At 35.1% G+C, this 18,654-nt stretch overlaps 1 protein-coding gene across 1 annotated transcript; it reads left to right on the top strand.

The window, feature by feature from the left end:
* The first annotated feature begins 27 nt into the window (after positions 1–27).
* LOC121389420 (plasmanylethanolamine desaturase-like) lies at positions 28–13,240 on the top strand. The gene is made up of 5 exons (XM_041521046.1): positions 28–198; positions 1,091–1,210; positions 3,939–4,030; positions 9,369–9,587; positions 12,711–13,240. Exons 1-5 carry the CDS (start codon positions 39–41, stop codon positions 12,969–12,971), a joined length of 852 nt encoding a protein of 283 aa, XP_041376980.1. The 5' UTR covers positions 28–38; the 3' UTR covers positions 12,972–13,240.
* The last annotated feature ends 5,414 nt before the right edge of the window (positions 13,241–18,654 follow it).

Below are 18,654 nucleotides of genomic sequence, written 5' to 3'. Positions count from 1 at the left end.
GTTCTCTTCCGGTTTTAATATTTTGTGGAGCTGAAAACATGAGCTCGTTAACGGAAGACCAGATTGTCTATAATTCCATGTCAGAAGATGACATCAACAGTAATGTTCAATACGTAGAAGGGGAAAATCAACCCGAGAAACCCAGATGGGGACCACAGCACGCCGGAGCAAAGGAACTGGCCAGTCAATACACAGCAGGTAAGATCTTGACTGGAACTGTCAGATGTCAGACTGTCAACTCGGATGACATTGTGCATGGCAACACGCAATACAACAAGGTTAACTTATGGAGTTCTTAGATCAGTGTTGATTTATATGTGGATGACATGTGTCAGTTGATGCAAAAAGTTTAAATTAAATTTGTCAATTTTCAAATCATGTTATCAAATATTATTGCCAGGCTTTTTATCAATAAATCGGCCTCCTTTGATAAAACGTGACACATGGATAAACATCATAGTATCAAGGTGAACAAACATGGGTTGCGCTGCAGTCATGCACAATTTGCTATTTTCTCACAATTTAACCTTCAAATGTTACATGTGTTCATGCATACTAGTATTACTACAGTTATTATGAACATCATAAATATGAAAATTAACTCTAATGCATTGGAAGGAAATTGAAGTTTATGAGCATTATAATATATTTCTTGGTCGAGAAAAAAACACAAAAAACCCACACCCAAACTAGCTCTGGCACTCGGCAAATTCGCCAATTGTGAATTTTAAAAACAATTAATTAGCAAATGTTATTTTAATTTGGCAAAATAATTTCATATAATTATATATTTTGTTACAAAATAATTGTGTTTCTTAAATTTTTTAAGTTTAACAGACAATTTGGCAAAATGTTCTGCTCACCCAGAGCTAACCCTGATAAAAAATGGAAAGTAAAGTTTAATGGCAATAAAGTGTTTGTTTGTGGCTCAGATAAATATTTTTATATGAAATTTTATATCCTATTGTTTGCAATTTCAGTAGTTAAATAGATAATTAAAGAAAAATAATTGGTCATCCAAAGCTCACCCAGAGCTCACCCTGATAGTATTAAAATGATGTCTTCAGTTATTTGTATGTATTTATTGCAGGAAAACGTCTACAGGAGACTGTGTGTATTTCAATCACATTCGTGTTGTTTGCCTTCAACAGTGTGCAACTCATCCGCTATTACACCTGGGCTAACAGCTACTTTATATTTGGAGCAGCGTGTAAGTGTGTTGCTTTTGTTTGGTTAAAGCAGTTGGGTATGACAACATTTTGAATTAAAAATATATTCTTTTATCACCCTCCCCCCCCCCTAAAAATGGCCTTACCTTACCGTATTTTCCCATGCATTATGCGCACCAGTGTATAATGCGCACCCCCCACTTTGAACGTTTATTCCAAGAAAAACCCCATGAACCACAATATAATGCGCACCATCTTTTTAAACCACAAAATCGACAGTGAATGCAAGATGTACCGTTTTCCCAGTCACCAAAATTAACGAAAAGCGAAAGAAGCGGTATATTCAAGAAACCAAGAAACAAAACTTAAGTTAGGTATTTGAGTACATCGACCTACATGTCACATTAAACAAAGGCTAGTACTTGTGTACTTACATGTCACAGACTCACACATGCATAAATCAAAACAAAGTTATATACCCCATACACTGTAAATGACTAATAAATATATGAAAACAAAAATATAGCATATTACATTTCGTTCTCGTGGCTAACGTGAATGCATGAGATTTCTAAATTTATAATAGTGTGGTATATTTGCGGAAATGGCCGAATTAAATCTCATGGAAATTAAAAATATTTACGGTCCAGTTTTGTCATTTTTGTGCACTTTTTGGCGAGATATGGATACTTTTGTGGATTTATTTTGCATTTATTACAACCATCACAAGTAAAAAGCGATTTTTAAGAGGGTTTTGGCATTTCGTTGTAATGAACACTGTCAATAACTTGTAAAGTACCGTAAACTACCGATCGGCAATTTTTCATGGGTGATCACTGGGCATTTTTAAAAGATATTTTTTCTATTGCTATGTATAGTGCGCACCCCCATTTTGAAATGTGCATTTGCAATATTCTCCATAATTAAAGCCAACCTTTTTAAAGTGTGAATTTTTTTTTTTTTTGCCTGGCAGACATGTATGTGTGTAATTGTGCTGAGTCGGTTAAGTGCTTGCTTAAGGTGCTTGTGTTGGAGGATATAACCATCTCTGTGGACATTCCACTGATTTTGTTTTTCTAGTTACAACCAGTGCACCACAACTTATCAAAGGCCATGGTATGTATTTTTCCTGTCTCTGGGAAAGTGCATATAAAAGATCCCTTGCTACATTAGGAAAAATGTGGCAGGTTTCATCTCATGACTAAGTTTGACATCCAATAGCCGATGATTAATTAATCATTCATCTTCATAAATCAAGGCTAATATTCGTTCCTCGTATTCAGCCTTGATACATGTAGTCAAGATACTGATATCCACTACTAGCGCCCTCTATTGGAAGACAATTTGTAACACCGATTATGTCCCTTACACGATGACATCGCTGACCAATCACAGCATCAGTAACGTGACAATCCTGAAAGCAATATCAAAAATTAACCGCCGAAACCTTTTTTTTAACATATCGCCATCTTTGTTTACAGTAACAAGGGATTCTATAAGGAGTGTTGCGATTCGTTGCAATCAGATCTCATCGCATCCAATGAAATTTAACCATTTTGTGGCACGATTTCTTGATGACATGTATCAAGGCTGAATACGAGGAACGAATATTAGCCTTGATTTATGAAGATGTTAATCATTGTGCTCTAGTGGTTTCGTAAAACAGTAAAACAAACTTGAACACACTTTTTGTTTATGGGGAGCCATTTTAAGATATTACTATATTTAAGGATTGTCTGTTATTTATTTTACATTCATTGAGGTATGAAAAAAAAAATCATCTGCAAACTGAATCGATGAAGCTGTTCTCACATACGTTTGCGAATTATTATTTTTTTGTTGATACCCAGATAAATGTAAAAGAAATAACCTAATTATGATTAAAGTTGAATCATGCTTGCTAATAATAACACTAAAACTCCATACTTTATTTTGAATTATTTTTGGTCCTTAAACAATAACGCTCAATAAGACAATTTGCCCATATAAAATGTCATCAGATATGACAATCCTGATGACATACTTTTTACGTTCATTGAGAAATGAAAAAACTCCTGTTGATACGTCTGGATAAATGGGATGATGTTATGTCTTAATGAATGTAACAGAAATTTAATTTTTCTCATGTATACTTGATATTTAATCTTTGGTTTTGTAGTAGAATTATTATTTTCTAAATTACATTCTTAGGGGAGCTAAAAACATCACACTCCTTGAACTAGTGATGGGCAGCCATAGTGATAGCTTCCCTGGAACTGGTGATGGGCAGCCATAGTGATAGCTTCCCTGGAACTAGTGGTGGGCAGCCATAGTGATAGCTTCCCTCGAACTGTTGATGGGCAGCCATAGTGATAGCTTCCCTGGAACTGGTGTTAGCTTCCCTGGAACTGGTGATGGGCAGCCATAGTGATAGCTTCCCTGGAACTGGTGGTGGGCAGCCATAGTGATAGCTTCCCTGGAACTGGTGGTGGGCAGCCATAGTGATAGCTTCCCTGGAACTGGTGGTGGGCAGCCATAGTGATAGCTTCCCTGGAACTGGTGGTGGGCAGCCATAGTGATAGCTTCCCTGGAACTGGTGGTGGGCAGCCATAGTGATAGCTTCCCTGGAACTGGTGGTGGGCTGCCATAGTGATAGCTTCCCTGAAACTGGTGATGGGCAGCCATAGTGATAGCTTCCCTTGAACTGTAAGGTCTGTTTAAACAGATCTATAGATACGTATATATACATGTATGTACTACATAGAGAATAATGTGTTTTTCTCGTTTTAGTTCTTGGTATTATCACAGCCGACTTCTTCAGTGGACTGGTACACTGGGGTGCTGATACCTGGGGAAGTGTTGAGCTGCCAGTTGTTGGCAAGGTTAGGAAATAAAACTTTGTTGTGTTTAACCAGGACTTCTGGAATTGGTATAAAATCCATTATCTCGCCTTCATGTAAAATTCTTTAATCCCATTGGTTGTTTGCTGTTGGACAAATCCCTTATCCCCCTGTGGGCGGAGCCAAATTCTCTTATACCCCGTCTGTAATTTCCAACAGTTTCCAGCCGCCCCAGTTAATGCTAAAGCAATAATTAGATTATAATATAAATAACATTGATAATCAACCAAGTATACATAATTAATTTAATTTTACTATAAAATACACTATTTCAATACTTTTAAAAGCTGCAATGTTGAACTCGGCCACCTAATTACGGTCGTGGTGTTATTGTATTAATGCGCGATTAGCAACAGTTGTTGTTGTTTTTTGGGTTTTTTTAATAATTTTTTTTTTTACTACATACATTTCTAATAAAAAAAAAAAGTGTTTTTTATTTTTGTTATTAATATCTGTTTCAGACAATTTCGTATTACAAACATTTGAAGTTAAAAAGTCGTTTATCGACGGAACTATTTTTCGTCACTGGCAAGTGGTTTCGTTCGCGTTCGCGTCCGCGTGGTACGGCTCCGTTAATAAATTGTTAACAATTATTTTCTGGCGTTATTTTGATTATTTGGCTATATGGATTAACATGTCGGCAAGATAAATTCGTTGTAGAAGCATCTCTCGGGGTATATGGCTTTTTATGTACCCTCTGTGTGCTCTTTTACCCCCTCGCCTTCGGCTCGGGGTAAAAGAACACACAGAGGGTACATAAAAAGCCATATACCCCTCGTGATGCTTCTACAACTTATACTAGCCATGGGATCTGTGATTTAAAAACTTTACTAGCCATGATTAAAAATTCACTAGCCCTACTTTAAGTAAATACAATTTTACTAATAGGAATACTGTAGATCCTAAAATGAATGTGAGGCCGAATTTTTTTTTTTACTTGTTTTCTATTACATGCTAGAAAAATATAGGGTAGGTAGGTAGGAAAAACATTTTATTTTGGAAAATAGTTTTATTTATGGATATTAAATAAAGGTGTTGACTACCGGTATCCAAAATAACCTCTGCATGTATAGAAATGCATTATGCAAACCAACAATACCATTCATCACAGTGTTTTCCCTAGAAATGAAGTAAGGCATGATAAAGTGACATTTTAGGGGCGTATTTTATGTGCAGTTTTAAATATAAGGTCTTTTTTTTCCATTATACAATTTTCAAAAGGACAAAAACCTTATGGCCATTTTATTTTAATGAAAAAAAGGAAATATGTAGTACTATCCACATAGGTGTGTTTAAAGGCTTCTTTTTACATGGGCAACTTATAAATTTATAAAAGGCAAGGCATTTTGATTTTGAGGGCAACATGGTGCTAACCTATCTGTGGGAGAGTACATACAAAAGACCCCTTGCTGTTTAATAATAGGCAGAAGGTTTGCTCTCATACTAACACTTAACTTCTGTACTGGTCCAGGACAGACTTGGTTGAACCAGTAAATAAGTTATAGCAATTTCTTTTAATGAAAACTAAAAAGAAGGGTTGTATATTTATCTGTCCAACAATAACATTTTTTTTTTTTTTTTATGAATGTTATTTTTCCTAGTGTATCTAAGAAATGGTAGACTTACCAATTTTATAATTTGCAATGTTAGTTTTATTCTGTATGCATCCAGTATTAAAGTACACACTTGGTTTGAAGCAATCAATTGATCCAATGAATAGAAATGCAGTACAAGTGCTCAGGATGCTCAAATGAATGTTGAAAAGTAAAGTTTGTTTTATTTAACGACGCCACTAGAGCACATTGATTTTTATCTTTAATATCATTGGCTATTGGACGTCAAACACATGGTCATTCTGACACTGTTTTTAGCGGAAACACACGAAGTTCCCAGTGACCACTTACAAAAAATAACGAAACACATCGAGATCTTACTGACATATTTAATAATTTGATTTGGCAGTAAACTCCATCAGTATCGGTAAAGATTCCCTCCCCTAGTTTATCAGAAGGTCAATAAATTTCTACAAGGCCAGTTTGTCGCTGGAATAATTCATTAAATATAGTTATTATTATTATTGGAACACCTCGCTATGCTAGATATAGAGTAAATTGGAAAAGATCGCATATATTCGTGAAAACTATTTTCTGACTCTTCGCCCGATATCTCACGAAAGTTACCGAACTTCAATTTGAAGGGAAATAACTCCATCAGTCAATTGTTAGAAGAAAACATTTCATGGCTAATGGGCAATCTAATTAAAATTATCTCCACTATTACATGTGGATCTAACACCAGCCAGTTGGAGCTCATGTCCACTAATCAAAACCTTATTTGCAGAATCCTGCCAGTGATTTAAAAATAATTTGAAAACATTCCGAATTATTCTGAGGGTATACGACATGTTTCGTGTGAATTACGAATGCCTTAAAACATGTTTTATTTTATAAAATAAATAATTTGTAATGTAAAACTGAAGACTGATTTAGTTAGGTTTTTTTTTATAAATAAATAAATAATTTTTAATGTAAAATTGAAGACTGATAACCCACCCCATACGTATTGGTATGGTTCGCAGTACTGCGCCCACTAAAATAGACTCGCCCAATATTTTTAGAATTTGTATGCTCCCAAATAACGTTATAAAAGGCTAAGTGTCAATATTTAAATTATTATTTACAGACGAAATGTTATCTGGACATTTGGGGACTACGCAGTGTTGTTAGTTTTAAATCACTGGCAGGATTCTGCAAGTAAGGTTTTGATTAGTGGACATGAGCTCCAACTGGCTGGTGTTAGATCCACATCTAATAGTGGAGCTAATTTTAATTAGATTGGGCTAACGGGTCGCCAATAAAACTAAATTTGCGACAGTAAAACCATCGATATAGTCCGCAAATCGGAAAACACAGTAGGGTTATCCCCTAAATGACACCAAATTAGTGCTTGTGATAGTTTTGGAATGTGTTCGTGGAAGTCATTGTTATATTAAAAAAACATTTTTGGATATACAAAAAAAGTTTTAGGGTCGGCAGGTTCAAATTAGGGTCGGTCGGGTAACCGGAAACAAACAATATTTTATGATACACCTGATCATAATATTAATGCGAAAAGTTCGTGTTCTTCACGTTAATAACATGACACATTTATTTCTATGTTTTGTAAATGTGTCCCATATTATTAAAAGAAAACAAAACAAAGATTAAAATTCTAATATGTTTTTAAAACATAACTGGAAAAACAATTCATTATAGGCGAGAAAGATTAATTGTCCAATAGTCCAGCAAGCTACATGTATGTGTCACACACTATTAAAACAAATAAAGATTAAAAGTCTCATACATTTATAAAGCAACTGGAGCACAATTCATCGTCGGCGTCCAGTGAGATACCAGCCCCGTGTGACGATTGCTGGGTCTGTGGCTACCTTGTCAAAAGCCGACACGATCCATTGTGCCTAAGGTCGACTGTTTCTTTGTTCTTACTGTTCAAGTTCGCTGCAACTTTGTCGGCATACCACTGGGTGAATTGTTCTTTCATTATGACTTTGAAATCACTGTTCACAGATACGTCCATTGGTTGCAACTCGCTAGTGCATCCAGCCAGAACAAAATAAATTTCGAAGTTTCTCATATGGAGTAAATCAAGAACTGAGTCATATTTGTGTGCTGCAAAAACATCAAAAATGGCAAGAGATTTTTGGTGAGCGGGTAATCCAAGTGGGTTTTTTTTAACTTTCTTTGCATATGGCACAAGTACTTTGTCGATGTACTATAGCATCATTTCTTCGTTGCTCCAATGGTTTGGTGAGTGTGTAATGTGCCATTTATCTGGTAACTTGTAGCTGAGGTGACATTTGTCCACTTTCCCAAGATATATTATTTGTGGGGGTAGTATGTGTCCACTTGCAGTCCTAGCAAGAACCATTGTGATCTCCCATTTGTCTTCAAGATCGATAACGTCTATTTGCTTGACCCCTTTAATAGCTAAAGTCCACTTTGATCACTAATTTGCGGGGTATGGCTTTTTGTGTAATCGTCTCCCATACACTGGTTACGAACACATCACGTTTCTCTTTATAGTTGTCTGATACTTTCTGACAGCTTTAGTGGCTTTCCATTTAACAAATCCCTATCTTGCAAGAAATGAATTGGCCCAGCTCTTGTTGATGTTAATAGGACCACCATTTTTCAGCCAACAAGTTCTTGTTTTCATGCAGGACAATTCTACGAGCAGGTGCGAGTACCATGTTCCTGTTGACAATTCATCCTGCTTCTCTAATTGCAAGCACACGTGTTCATTAACAAGAATATCGAGTTCTCCCAAAAGTAGTGGACGTCCACGTTTCTTATGTACAAGTTCAAGAACGTTGGCAGTTTTATTCTTAGCTTTTGCAGACAGGTAGGCTTTCTTCACCCTAACTGCGCTTTCCCCCTAAAGATACATCTAATAACTCACTGCAGTGTTTTGCTGCTCTTGAATTTTCTTTTTCTGTGGCATACCTGGTGATTTTGACCCGTCTTTCAGTGAGTAATGATTGTTCGTCCGTTAGGATATTCATATTTACAAAATAGACTTAAATGCTGCATTTAACAACTTTATTTTCACTAGCCGTCAGGCATGGTGATAGTAGTTATTTACTAGCCCAACATTGAATATCACTAGCCATAGGAATTGGGCTACCATAATCTAGAAGCCCTGGTTTAACGACACCACTAGAGCACATGGATTTAGTAATCATCGGCTGATGGACGTCAAACATTTGGTAATTTTGACATTATATTCCTAGAGAAAACACGCTACACTTTTCCATTAGTAGCAAGGAATCTTTTATATATGCACCTTCCCACGGACTGCACTGCCTGGAATGAGAAATCGCCCAATGGGCCCACTGACAGGGATTGATCTCAGATCGATCGCGCATCAAGTGAGCACTTTACCACTGAGCTACGTCAAGAAGAAGAAAAAATGAATTGAGAAAAATGTATAATAATAGTGTTTGTGGACAATCTTAACAAATTGCCAATGTTGCAACAGTTATATTTTGTGAGGTACAGGGTTTGAATTTCACCACGGTACTAACGGAAATTGCCATACTTGCTCTCCTTACTTGCCGTTATGCCCCGAATATCTTACGGCGTCGATAGCAAGAAAAATACTGTCTAAGTGTAATATGATTAGATTGTGTACTGGATAACTATAACATATAACTTAAACCTACTGATTGAATGCAATTTAAAAACAGCTTAGTTTTCTGTTTTTCTGTTTACTGTTGTATAGCTTCGAGGTATGTTTATTGTTTGTGTTTTATTATTTGCAGGCTTTAATTCGTCCATTTCGGGAGCATCACATCGATCCAACGTCCATTGTTCGCCATGATTTCATTGAAACAAATGGAGACAATTTTGCTATCACACTCCCTGCCTTAGCCAACATGGCCTACAAGTTTATCACCTACAGTCCAGCAGATATAGCTGCCACCTACAACTGGGAGTGCTACATGTTTCTTCTAGCCATATTCATCAGTCTGACCAACCAGGTACTTACTCCTTCTCTTACATTTCCATTAAAGAGACTGTCCTGTGTTTTCTGCCAATTAACTGATGGCTCTGTTACATTTTTCTGACTAAGTAATGTACATGCAGCCATTTTTATATGCCTGTCTATGATGGGTCGTATTATGGTATGGCGTTGTCTGTCCGCCCGTCCGTATGTCCGTCCATCTGTTAACTTTTTCTTGTCCGGACCATATCTTGCACACAGATGCATACAGGACCATCAAATTCAAATCAACTTGGCATGGCTGTGTGTCGCATACTATTACTAGGTCACTGTGACCTACATTTCATGGTCTACTACACATAACGGTAAATACTTGTCCGGACCATATATTACATACAGATGCATACAGGACCATCAAACCTCACATATAGGAACAACTTGGGATTGTGGTGTGTTGCGTACTACTACTAGGTCATTGTGACCTACTTTTCATGGTCTACTGCACATAACAGTAAATCCTTGTTCGGAAAATATCTTGCATACAGGACCATCAAAGTCATATGTAGGAATGACTTAGAATGGTGGTGTGTCACATACTATTACTAGGTCACTGTGGCCTACTTTTCACGGTCTGCTGCACATAACAGTAAATCCTTGTCCGGACCATATCTTGCATGATGCATACAGGAACATCAAACCTCACATGTAGAAACAATTTGGGATGGTGGTGTGTTGCATACAATTACTAGGTCACTGTGATACAAATAAATCGAATAATTTGTCTATATTCTGAACATCATAGGAAAATCACCTTTTCCAATGGATACAGTATCATCAGTAGTTGGTCCAAAACAAACTGTTCGTCCATCCCATTGCAAACATTTCACATAATTAAAATCATACCCGTAACATATTCATTAATATCTGTGGTTTTCCATCAAACTCCTGACAGGTGTATCATGTACCTCACCGGTACTCTTGTTTACATTCTGCAAAGAAAAATTATAATTGCATTTCAATTATAGAATTGCACGGTTCTGTGTTTTTATGTGATTGCAGGACTTTGCTACTGGTTTAATGTGGTAGACGTTTTATCTTTTTGCAGATCTATCTCTAATTTATTCAATCACAAATCCTGGGCCCAGATCTTCAAAGTTATCTCAGTGCTACAATATCATAAAACCATCATAGGCTATGACGTGTGTAGTAGTTACATCAGCAGGGATCAAATTTGTCTCTCACGGCAATATAAAAACAAAATTGCCGTGTGCCCTGGCCATGGCAATTGAAAAAAAGAGAAGACTCTTGCAGCAAATAAATAAGACTGGAATGTTATTTTGCTGTTTGTAGACATGTTTTAAGGAAACAAAGAAAGAAAGAAATGTTTGGCTTAACGATGCACTCAACACATTTTATTTACGGTTATATGGCGTCAGGCATATGGTTACGGGCCACACAGATATTGAGAGAGGAAACCTGCTGTTGCCACTTCATGGGCTGCTCTTTTCAATTGGCAGCAAGTGATTTTTTATATGCACCATCCCACAGACAGGATAGTACATATCATGGCCTTTGTTACACCAGTCGTGGTGCACTGGCTGGAACGAGAAATAGCCCAATGGGCCCACCGACGGGGATCGATCTCAGACCAACCACGCATCGAGCGAGCACTTTACCACTGGTCTACATCCCACCCCACATATTTTAAATGTACTAATGTTATATACTGGCAGCGAATGTACACCAGGTGTAAACATTTTGTTATCATTGAGGAGCTTTACCGACAGCACGTTTGTGCCATCGGTGATGCTCCTGACCTACGGCAATGTATATTTCAATGAAGACAATTGCCGTCCAGTGTTCGAGATTATAAATTTTGGGCAGTATCCCAGTTGGATACTAACATTTCAAAATCTGGTATCCCACGTGAGAATTTAGTATTATATGGTATCCTGGTGGGTTACTGGGCTCTTGAAGTCTGGTATCCAAAATTAAATTCTGGTATACCAAGGATATCGGGATACTGTTAATCTCGAACACTGCCGTCGGTGCCGTCATTAAGTTCCAGCCCTGCATAGCTTAAGATGGTTTTATGATTATTGTAGTGCTAAAATTGCTGTGAAAATCTCTAACCTGGTTTAACATTAACATTTGTCGGCTTATTCAGGACAAGTGATTTTCACTGTAGGATAAATAAACTAGTGTGTGACTGGATAGGCCAACTGAAAATTAATATACATGTGTATATAACCAGCGAGTGGTACAACAAAGACGGTGGTGTCTATGGCAAAGTGCATATAAAAGATCATTTTCTGTTTTATCATCATTGGTGGCATTTAGCTCAGTTGGTTGAGTGCTCGCTTGAGGTGTTTTGCATTGCAGGATCGAATCACCTCAGTGGATCCATTCAGCTGATTGGGTTTTTTCTCATTTCAACCAGTTCACCATGACCGGTATATCAAAGGTCGTGGAATGTGCTGTCCTGTCGGTGGGATGGTGCATATAAAAAATCCCTTGCTACTAATGGAAAAATGTAGCGGGTTTCCACTAAGACTATATGGCAAAATTACCGCATGTTTGACATCCAATATAGCTGATGATTAATAAATCAGTGTGCTCTAGTGGTTTTGTTAAACAAAACAAACTTTAAAAAACCACTTTTTATAGCAGCAGCAGTTGGTTTCTTTTTACTTTTAATCATGGCCTAATATCGAAAAATAACCATATGTTAGCCATCAAACAGCGGTAGTTTAAAGATGTGCTGAGGCAGGGCTTCTATATTTTTATAAAATCCACTAGCCATGGGATCGGTGATTTTAAAAATTTACTAGCCACAATAAAAAATTCACTATCCCTACTTTACTTTAAAGTTAATAAAATTTTCCTAAATAATAGTAATAATCAGATAGGTCACCTAAATAGGGAGATGGAGCTTAAAACTGTAACATTGGGGAGTTGGGGTGGGGAAAGGATATTCATATTTACAAAATAGATTTAACTGCAATATTTTACCCAAAAAATTCACTAGCCGTAGGGCATGGCAATAGTATTTATTTACTAGCCCAACACTGAATATCACTAGCCATGGGAGTGGGGCTACCATAATCTAGAAGCCCTGGCTGAGGTTTCGCAAAACAAATGGTCTCTTCCATTGTTTCAGATCCACAAATGGTCTCATACATACTTCGGCCTTCCACGCTACATCACCATACTGCAGGACATGCACGTGATCCTGCCTCGCAAGCATCATCGTATTCACCACGTGGCGCCACACGAAACGTACTTCTGCATTACCACAGGCTGGCTCAATTACCCGCTGGAAGTCATCAACTTCTGGCCCGTTCTGGAAAATATTATTGAATCCCTCACCGGAAACAAACCCAGAGACGATGACATGAAGTGGGCCAAGAAAACAACCTAAATATTGTGTACTTGAATAGAATAATTGCTTTTGTGAGAACATATTGTATCTTGTCTGTAAGCATACTGGGTAGTATAATTTTGTATCACACGGTCATGTTGTTTGCCAGAGATGTTAAACTGTGCTTTTCTATTAATTCATGATCTCCAGAATTTATTTTCTGAAATTCAAATCCAATGTTGTTACATGTAATTTAAAAGTAAATAGAGATTTACAAAAACATTTCATTTGCTTGTCTAAACTTTTATTTTAAACTGTTTAAAATTGGATTTAATTTTTTTTTTAATTGTAGTACATTTATAACATTATAGGAAATATTAAAATATTAGAATAAATGTCCATTGTATAAAATGTCATTTAAATTTTTGGTTTGCACATTAATTTTACATTTGAGTCATAAATTATACTCATGAATTAAAAAAAAAAATTAAATAAAAAACTAGGGACATGGATAATGTAATATGTCTGTTATCATGCTCAATTTGATGTCCAGGTTTTGCATATGGTACCTCCTTGAGATTAACAAGATCAGGGATGCCTTGATTTTATTTTTACCAAGCTTAATATTTACATATGGTGAATGTTGTAAAATGTTTGTTTTTATAATCAGTTATTTTTAATCACTGTATTTTTCAACCCATCGTAGCTGCATCTAACTACCATAAGTGTAACCCAGGTTGTGATGTCGGCAGTGAACAAGACAAAAATGTTGAACAAACTTAAACATAACAAATGAATAATACCACACACTGTAAAATACACATTCGGCATTAATGTTATTCTCATTGTAAAAGTCTTCATTAACTTAAAATTATCATTTCATTTTTTATTTTTTAAAAAGTTTTTAAACATATTTATTTGAATGTGGTTTTTTCCTGCTGTTAATTTTGATTACAGTAGCCATCTTTCAAGCAATAGTTGATCAAATGTCCTTATCTTTGGTAGGGCTAGTGAAATAGAAAATATCATTTTTTATTATTAGTATGTGATCTCAAGTTTACCACAAAATACATAACAGTATTCCAGTCATAGCTGACAGGGTAGACTATTTTTTTGTCAAATGCAGGTAGTAGTTGACATAGAAACCCAAGACAAATATTGTTTTTTGAATACAGACAATTTATCTTAATATTTATCAACTTGTGTTCTTCGCAAACGAATACAGTGTATATAGTTTTTAAAAATGACTGTAAATTATTACTTTAATAGTAACAGGCCATAGGATTTCAAACTTCATAGGAAACACGTTTTGGTTCCGTGCCTTGTAATCATGGGAACACATTGGAAACTGCTTATATTTTTTTTGTTGAATAGTTGTACTCGATATAATAATCATGGGAAATTAAATTTTGGTTTCGTGATTTTATCAACACGGTACCGGAAATGATTGTTACCATAAAATCCGAAGGTCTGTAGTCACAAAAGACAAATGACAACATTTGACGACCTCTAGAAGTTGGCTGATTTCATCGCCGCATCCAAATTACTGATGTGACAGACGTAAAACAAATTGAACACAGAAGACGAAGCTGAAGAATAGTCATAAAAAATGTTTTAATAAATTCACTAGACCTGGTTTGTTTATTGAAAATATTAATTATATTTAAAATTTAACAATTTTGTTATCAGCTAGATATTATAATTTTGATTTTGTTAGAAGAAAAACCAACTTCAAAACAGTTTTAAAATTATGTTTATTGCCCATTAAATTATTTGCTTGTACTTAATATTTCCATTAGGAATAAATAATGTAGTGAATATCTCAGAGATCTGCACTCAACAGGGTAGCAATAACAGTATTCATAAATTAAACATTTTCATATCTGTAAAAAAAAACCTGTTATGTCATGTAAGTTGAATAATAAATTAAATGAAAATAAATTATTGTCCTTCTGCAACAGTCATTGATGGGATATAACATTCTGTCCATACGTACATACATATGTATTTAAATATGTGATTAGCAATGTCACCTCTCTACGGACTTCATTTGTCATCCGATTTTAATGAAACTTGACATATAGGAAGAGGATTATGAGATCTTCAGTGAGTTCGTGTATCAAAGGTCTTTTCTTCTTCTTTTTTCTTCTTTTTTTTAAACCACATTAAGTTTTTAGTGCATTACCATATATTTATTTAACCATTCAATTAATTTTTGTTTTCATATTTAAAGGGATGCTTCACTCTATTGCCCTATACATCAGTTTATATTCCAGGGCTTTCTACTTCAGTTTGGTAATATTTTTCTCATTTTGCTTTTGATAACACTGCATGATTGGATATTCATGGCGTATCATGTGACTAACATATATACTACACTGGTTAAAAAAGGATGTCCTGAGTTTGTTGTCATTATAAGATGTTTCCAACGAATACAGCCTTTTTATAACTAAAATTGCATACTAAATTAATTTAATTTTTTGTTTAGAATATCAGTGTCTATATATCCAATGTGTTTCTTGGCATCCATATGTTTGTATAGTACACAAACTGGATTTTACGTAACAATTTCCTATATATGAATGAATGAATGTTTAATGACACCTCATCACAAAAATACACGTTGGCTATTGAGTGTTAGACAAAGTAAGAATAAGAATTGGATTATTTACATTAAAAATTAAAATTATATAATTATGCAAAAAAACAGTATAATATATGAAAAACATGTATAATGGGAAGTAAAATGAAGTTCAGACTACCACTACTATAACATGCTCAGAAACACATTGAATATGCATTATATATTCAAACAATAAAAATGCATTGTATATACAGTGAAAACACATTGTATATATTATACAATGAAAATACATTGTATATACAGACAATGAAAACATTGTATATTCAGACATTGAAAAGCATTTTATATACAGACATTGAAAACATTGTATATACAGACAATGAAAATGCATTTTATATGCAGACAGTGAAAATACATTGTCTATACCGACAATGAAGATGCATTGTATATACAGACAATAAAAATGCATCATGTATTCAGACAATGAAAACGTGTATATATATATATATATATATAAAGATATGAAAACACATTGTATATACTTACAGATATGAAAACACATTGTATATACAGACGGTAAAATGCATTGTATATACAGACAATAAAAATGCATTGTGTATTCAGACAATGAAAACGTGTGTGTATATACATACAGATATGAAGACACATTGTATATACATACAGATATGAAAACACATTGTATATACAGACGGTAAAATGCATTGTATATACAGACAATAAAAATGCATTGTGTATTCAGACAATGAAAACGTGTGTGTATATACATACAGATATGAAGACACATTGTATATACATACAGATATAAAAACACATTGTATATACAGACGGTAAAATGCATTGTATATACAGACAATAAAAATGCATTGCGTATTCAGACAATGAAAATGTGTGTGTATATACATACAGATATGAAGACACATTGTATATACACGCAGATATAAAAACACATTGTATATACAGACAGTAAAAACATTGTATGTATAGAAATGAAAACGTATTTGTATATACAGACAATGAAGATGCATCGTTTATACTGTGACATTCTGAAGAAGTCGTTATTTAAGAGGCTGTATTATTTGGAAATATCTTACAATGTTAAACTGAGGACAGTCTGTCAGACGGGTGTCAGTTTTGTTGTATTAAAATGATTGTATTTAATTGATGTATGCTGTGATCTGTTGTCACTACTCGAATGTTTCTGTGTTACACTTGTTCACCATAAGTATTTATGGTCATGTTTTGCATATTATTTTAATGTAACCAAAATGTTGGTACTCATTATTCAGGCTAAACATTTTTTTTAGCAAATTTTCCAATGGAGCTTTTTTCCATCAAGTGCATGTGAACGCAAAATGTGAGTGTCATTTTCCGCTGAAACTGAATCCGCAATTTACCAAAATATAACTCTTTTTTTTTTCTTCTTCTTCTTCTTCTTTTGTTTTTACTTTCATTAAATGTCATACATTGGAGGTGTAACAAGTAATTTGTCAAAGATAGAGCAGTAAAAATAACATCTAGACTGCTATTGATGTACATGTAGAGATTCCAGATGTCGCCAGGCACACACCAGACCTGTAGGATATGTTGGATTTCGTTGATTCATGTTTGATCACTACACGACTACGATTACACCTCCCTTGCCCCAGGCTAGAAGAAATTGATGGTGATGACTACATTTGAAAGGATGCTTGGCCCCCCGACTAATTTAAAAAAGTGTTGGGTTTTTTTGTTTAACGACACCACTAGAGCAGATTGATTTATTAATCATCGGCTATTGGATGTTGAACATTTGGTAATTTTTCGACATATAGTCTTAGAGAGGAAACCCGCTACATTTTTCATTAGTAGCAAGGGATCTTTTATTTGCACCCAGACCAATAAAATACATTGAATGTGCCGTACTTAGTTTGGTATCGTTTTAGGATCAGCTAAAAATGTTGGGATCAGTCACATAGTTCCAATCAATATTGGGTGGGTGGGGGTGATAGTAATTTTTCTTAGCGACTAATATCTGTTCTAGGCTACTAGTTCTTGAAGACAGTATATATTTTTTAATATGTTGATCTAGATGACATGATATGAATGCATGTAAGATTATATGTATGTATGTACAAATATATACTCTATCAAAAGTTCAGATTTTGATGGGAGACAGGGTTAAGAGTTATTCTTAAGCTTCATTAAATGTATTGGACTGTTACACCTGTATCCATTTTGGACTGTCCTGCCAGATTAGTTCGCAGTACATTAGTCTAAGCAACACATCAGAAAGCAGAGCTAATGTTGACAGTGAACAATTACGTATTGTCTTTTGGCTTGTCCTGTATGGTTGAATTTAAATGATTAAAATATATTTTTGTAGCTTTTTTTAATGTTGTCATGATCCTTGGTTTCTTTCCCCGTCCAAAGTCACTGTTGTTGATTCTGCTAGTAATATGTTGTCGTAGTGGCCTTGGAAACATGGATCTATAATAATAATTTATTTATTAATTTAATTTTAACTGTTAAGCTTGATTAATTCGAGACACATTAATTTTGAGTTATTTGTAAAATTTAATCTTCTGCACCTGGGCTTTTCCAGCTTTGGAGTTTAAATGGTTATTCTTGGGAAATGCAAGCAGTGTTTTATGGTTTGAACATCGATGGTGAGGAATAAACTACTCTCCTGAAATTATGTAGGACAGCAGTTGCTTTCAGTGTCAAATTCACAGTAATTTTGAGTAAATTATATTGAGTATTAGTGATAACGGTGTGTGACATGGTGAACAGCTATTCGCCCACGTGGAAATCGCTTTGCCTGAGTTCACGCAAGCAAGAATAGTTGCTTACGTCAAATCATAAGAACTGTACAAGAGCAACAGTAATGATGTAAACCACTTCTGTGCTTCAAATACAATCCTTTTGTGTTATCATTCCCAGTTTTAAGTCTGTCCATATGTCCATGCCACTGTTTCTTCAGTTAATTCTCCAAATATTTGTTGGTGATTTAGTGCAATAGTAATTGATGATGAATCACAGCAAGCTGCAGTCCAATACAGTCAAGATTTATATGGATACATTGATCGTGCCCTATAGCGGGTACCGATGTTGGTTTATTCACTTCTAGCCATGGTGTTTTCATATTTGACCAATTCTGAG

This window comes from Gigantopelta aegis, chromosome 14, assembly GCF_016097555.1.
Source record: "Gigantopelta aegis isolate Gae_Host chromosome 14, Gae_host_genome, whole genome shotgun sequence".
Classification (NCBI taxonomy): Eukaryota; Metazoa; Mollusca; class Gastropoda; order Neomphalida; family Peltospiridae; genus Gigantopelta; species Gigantopelta aegis.
This window is presented reverse-complemented; position numbering and strand designations above follow the sequence as displayed.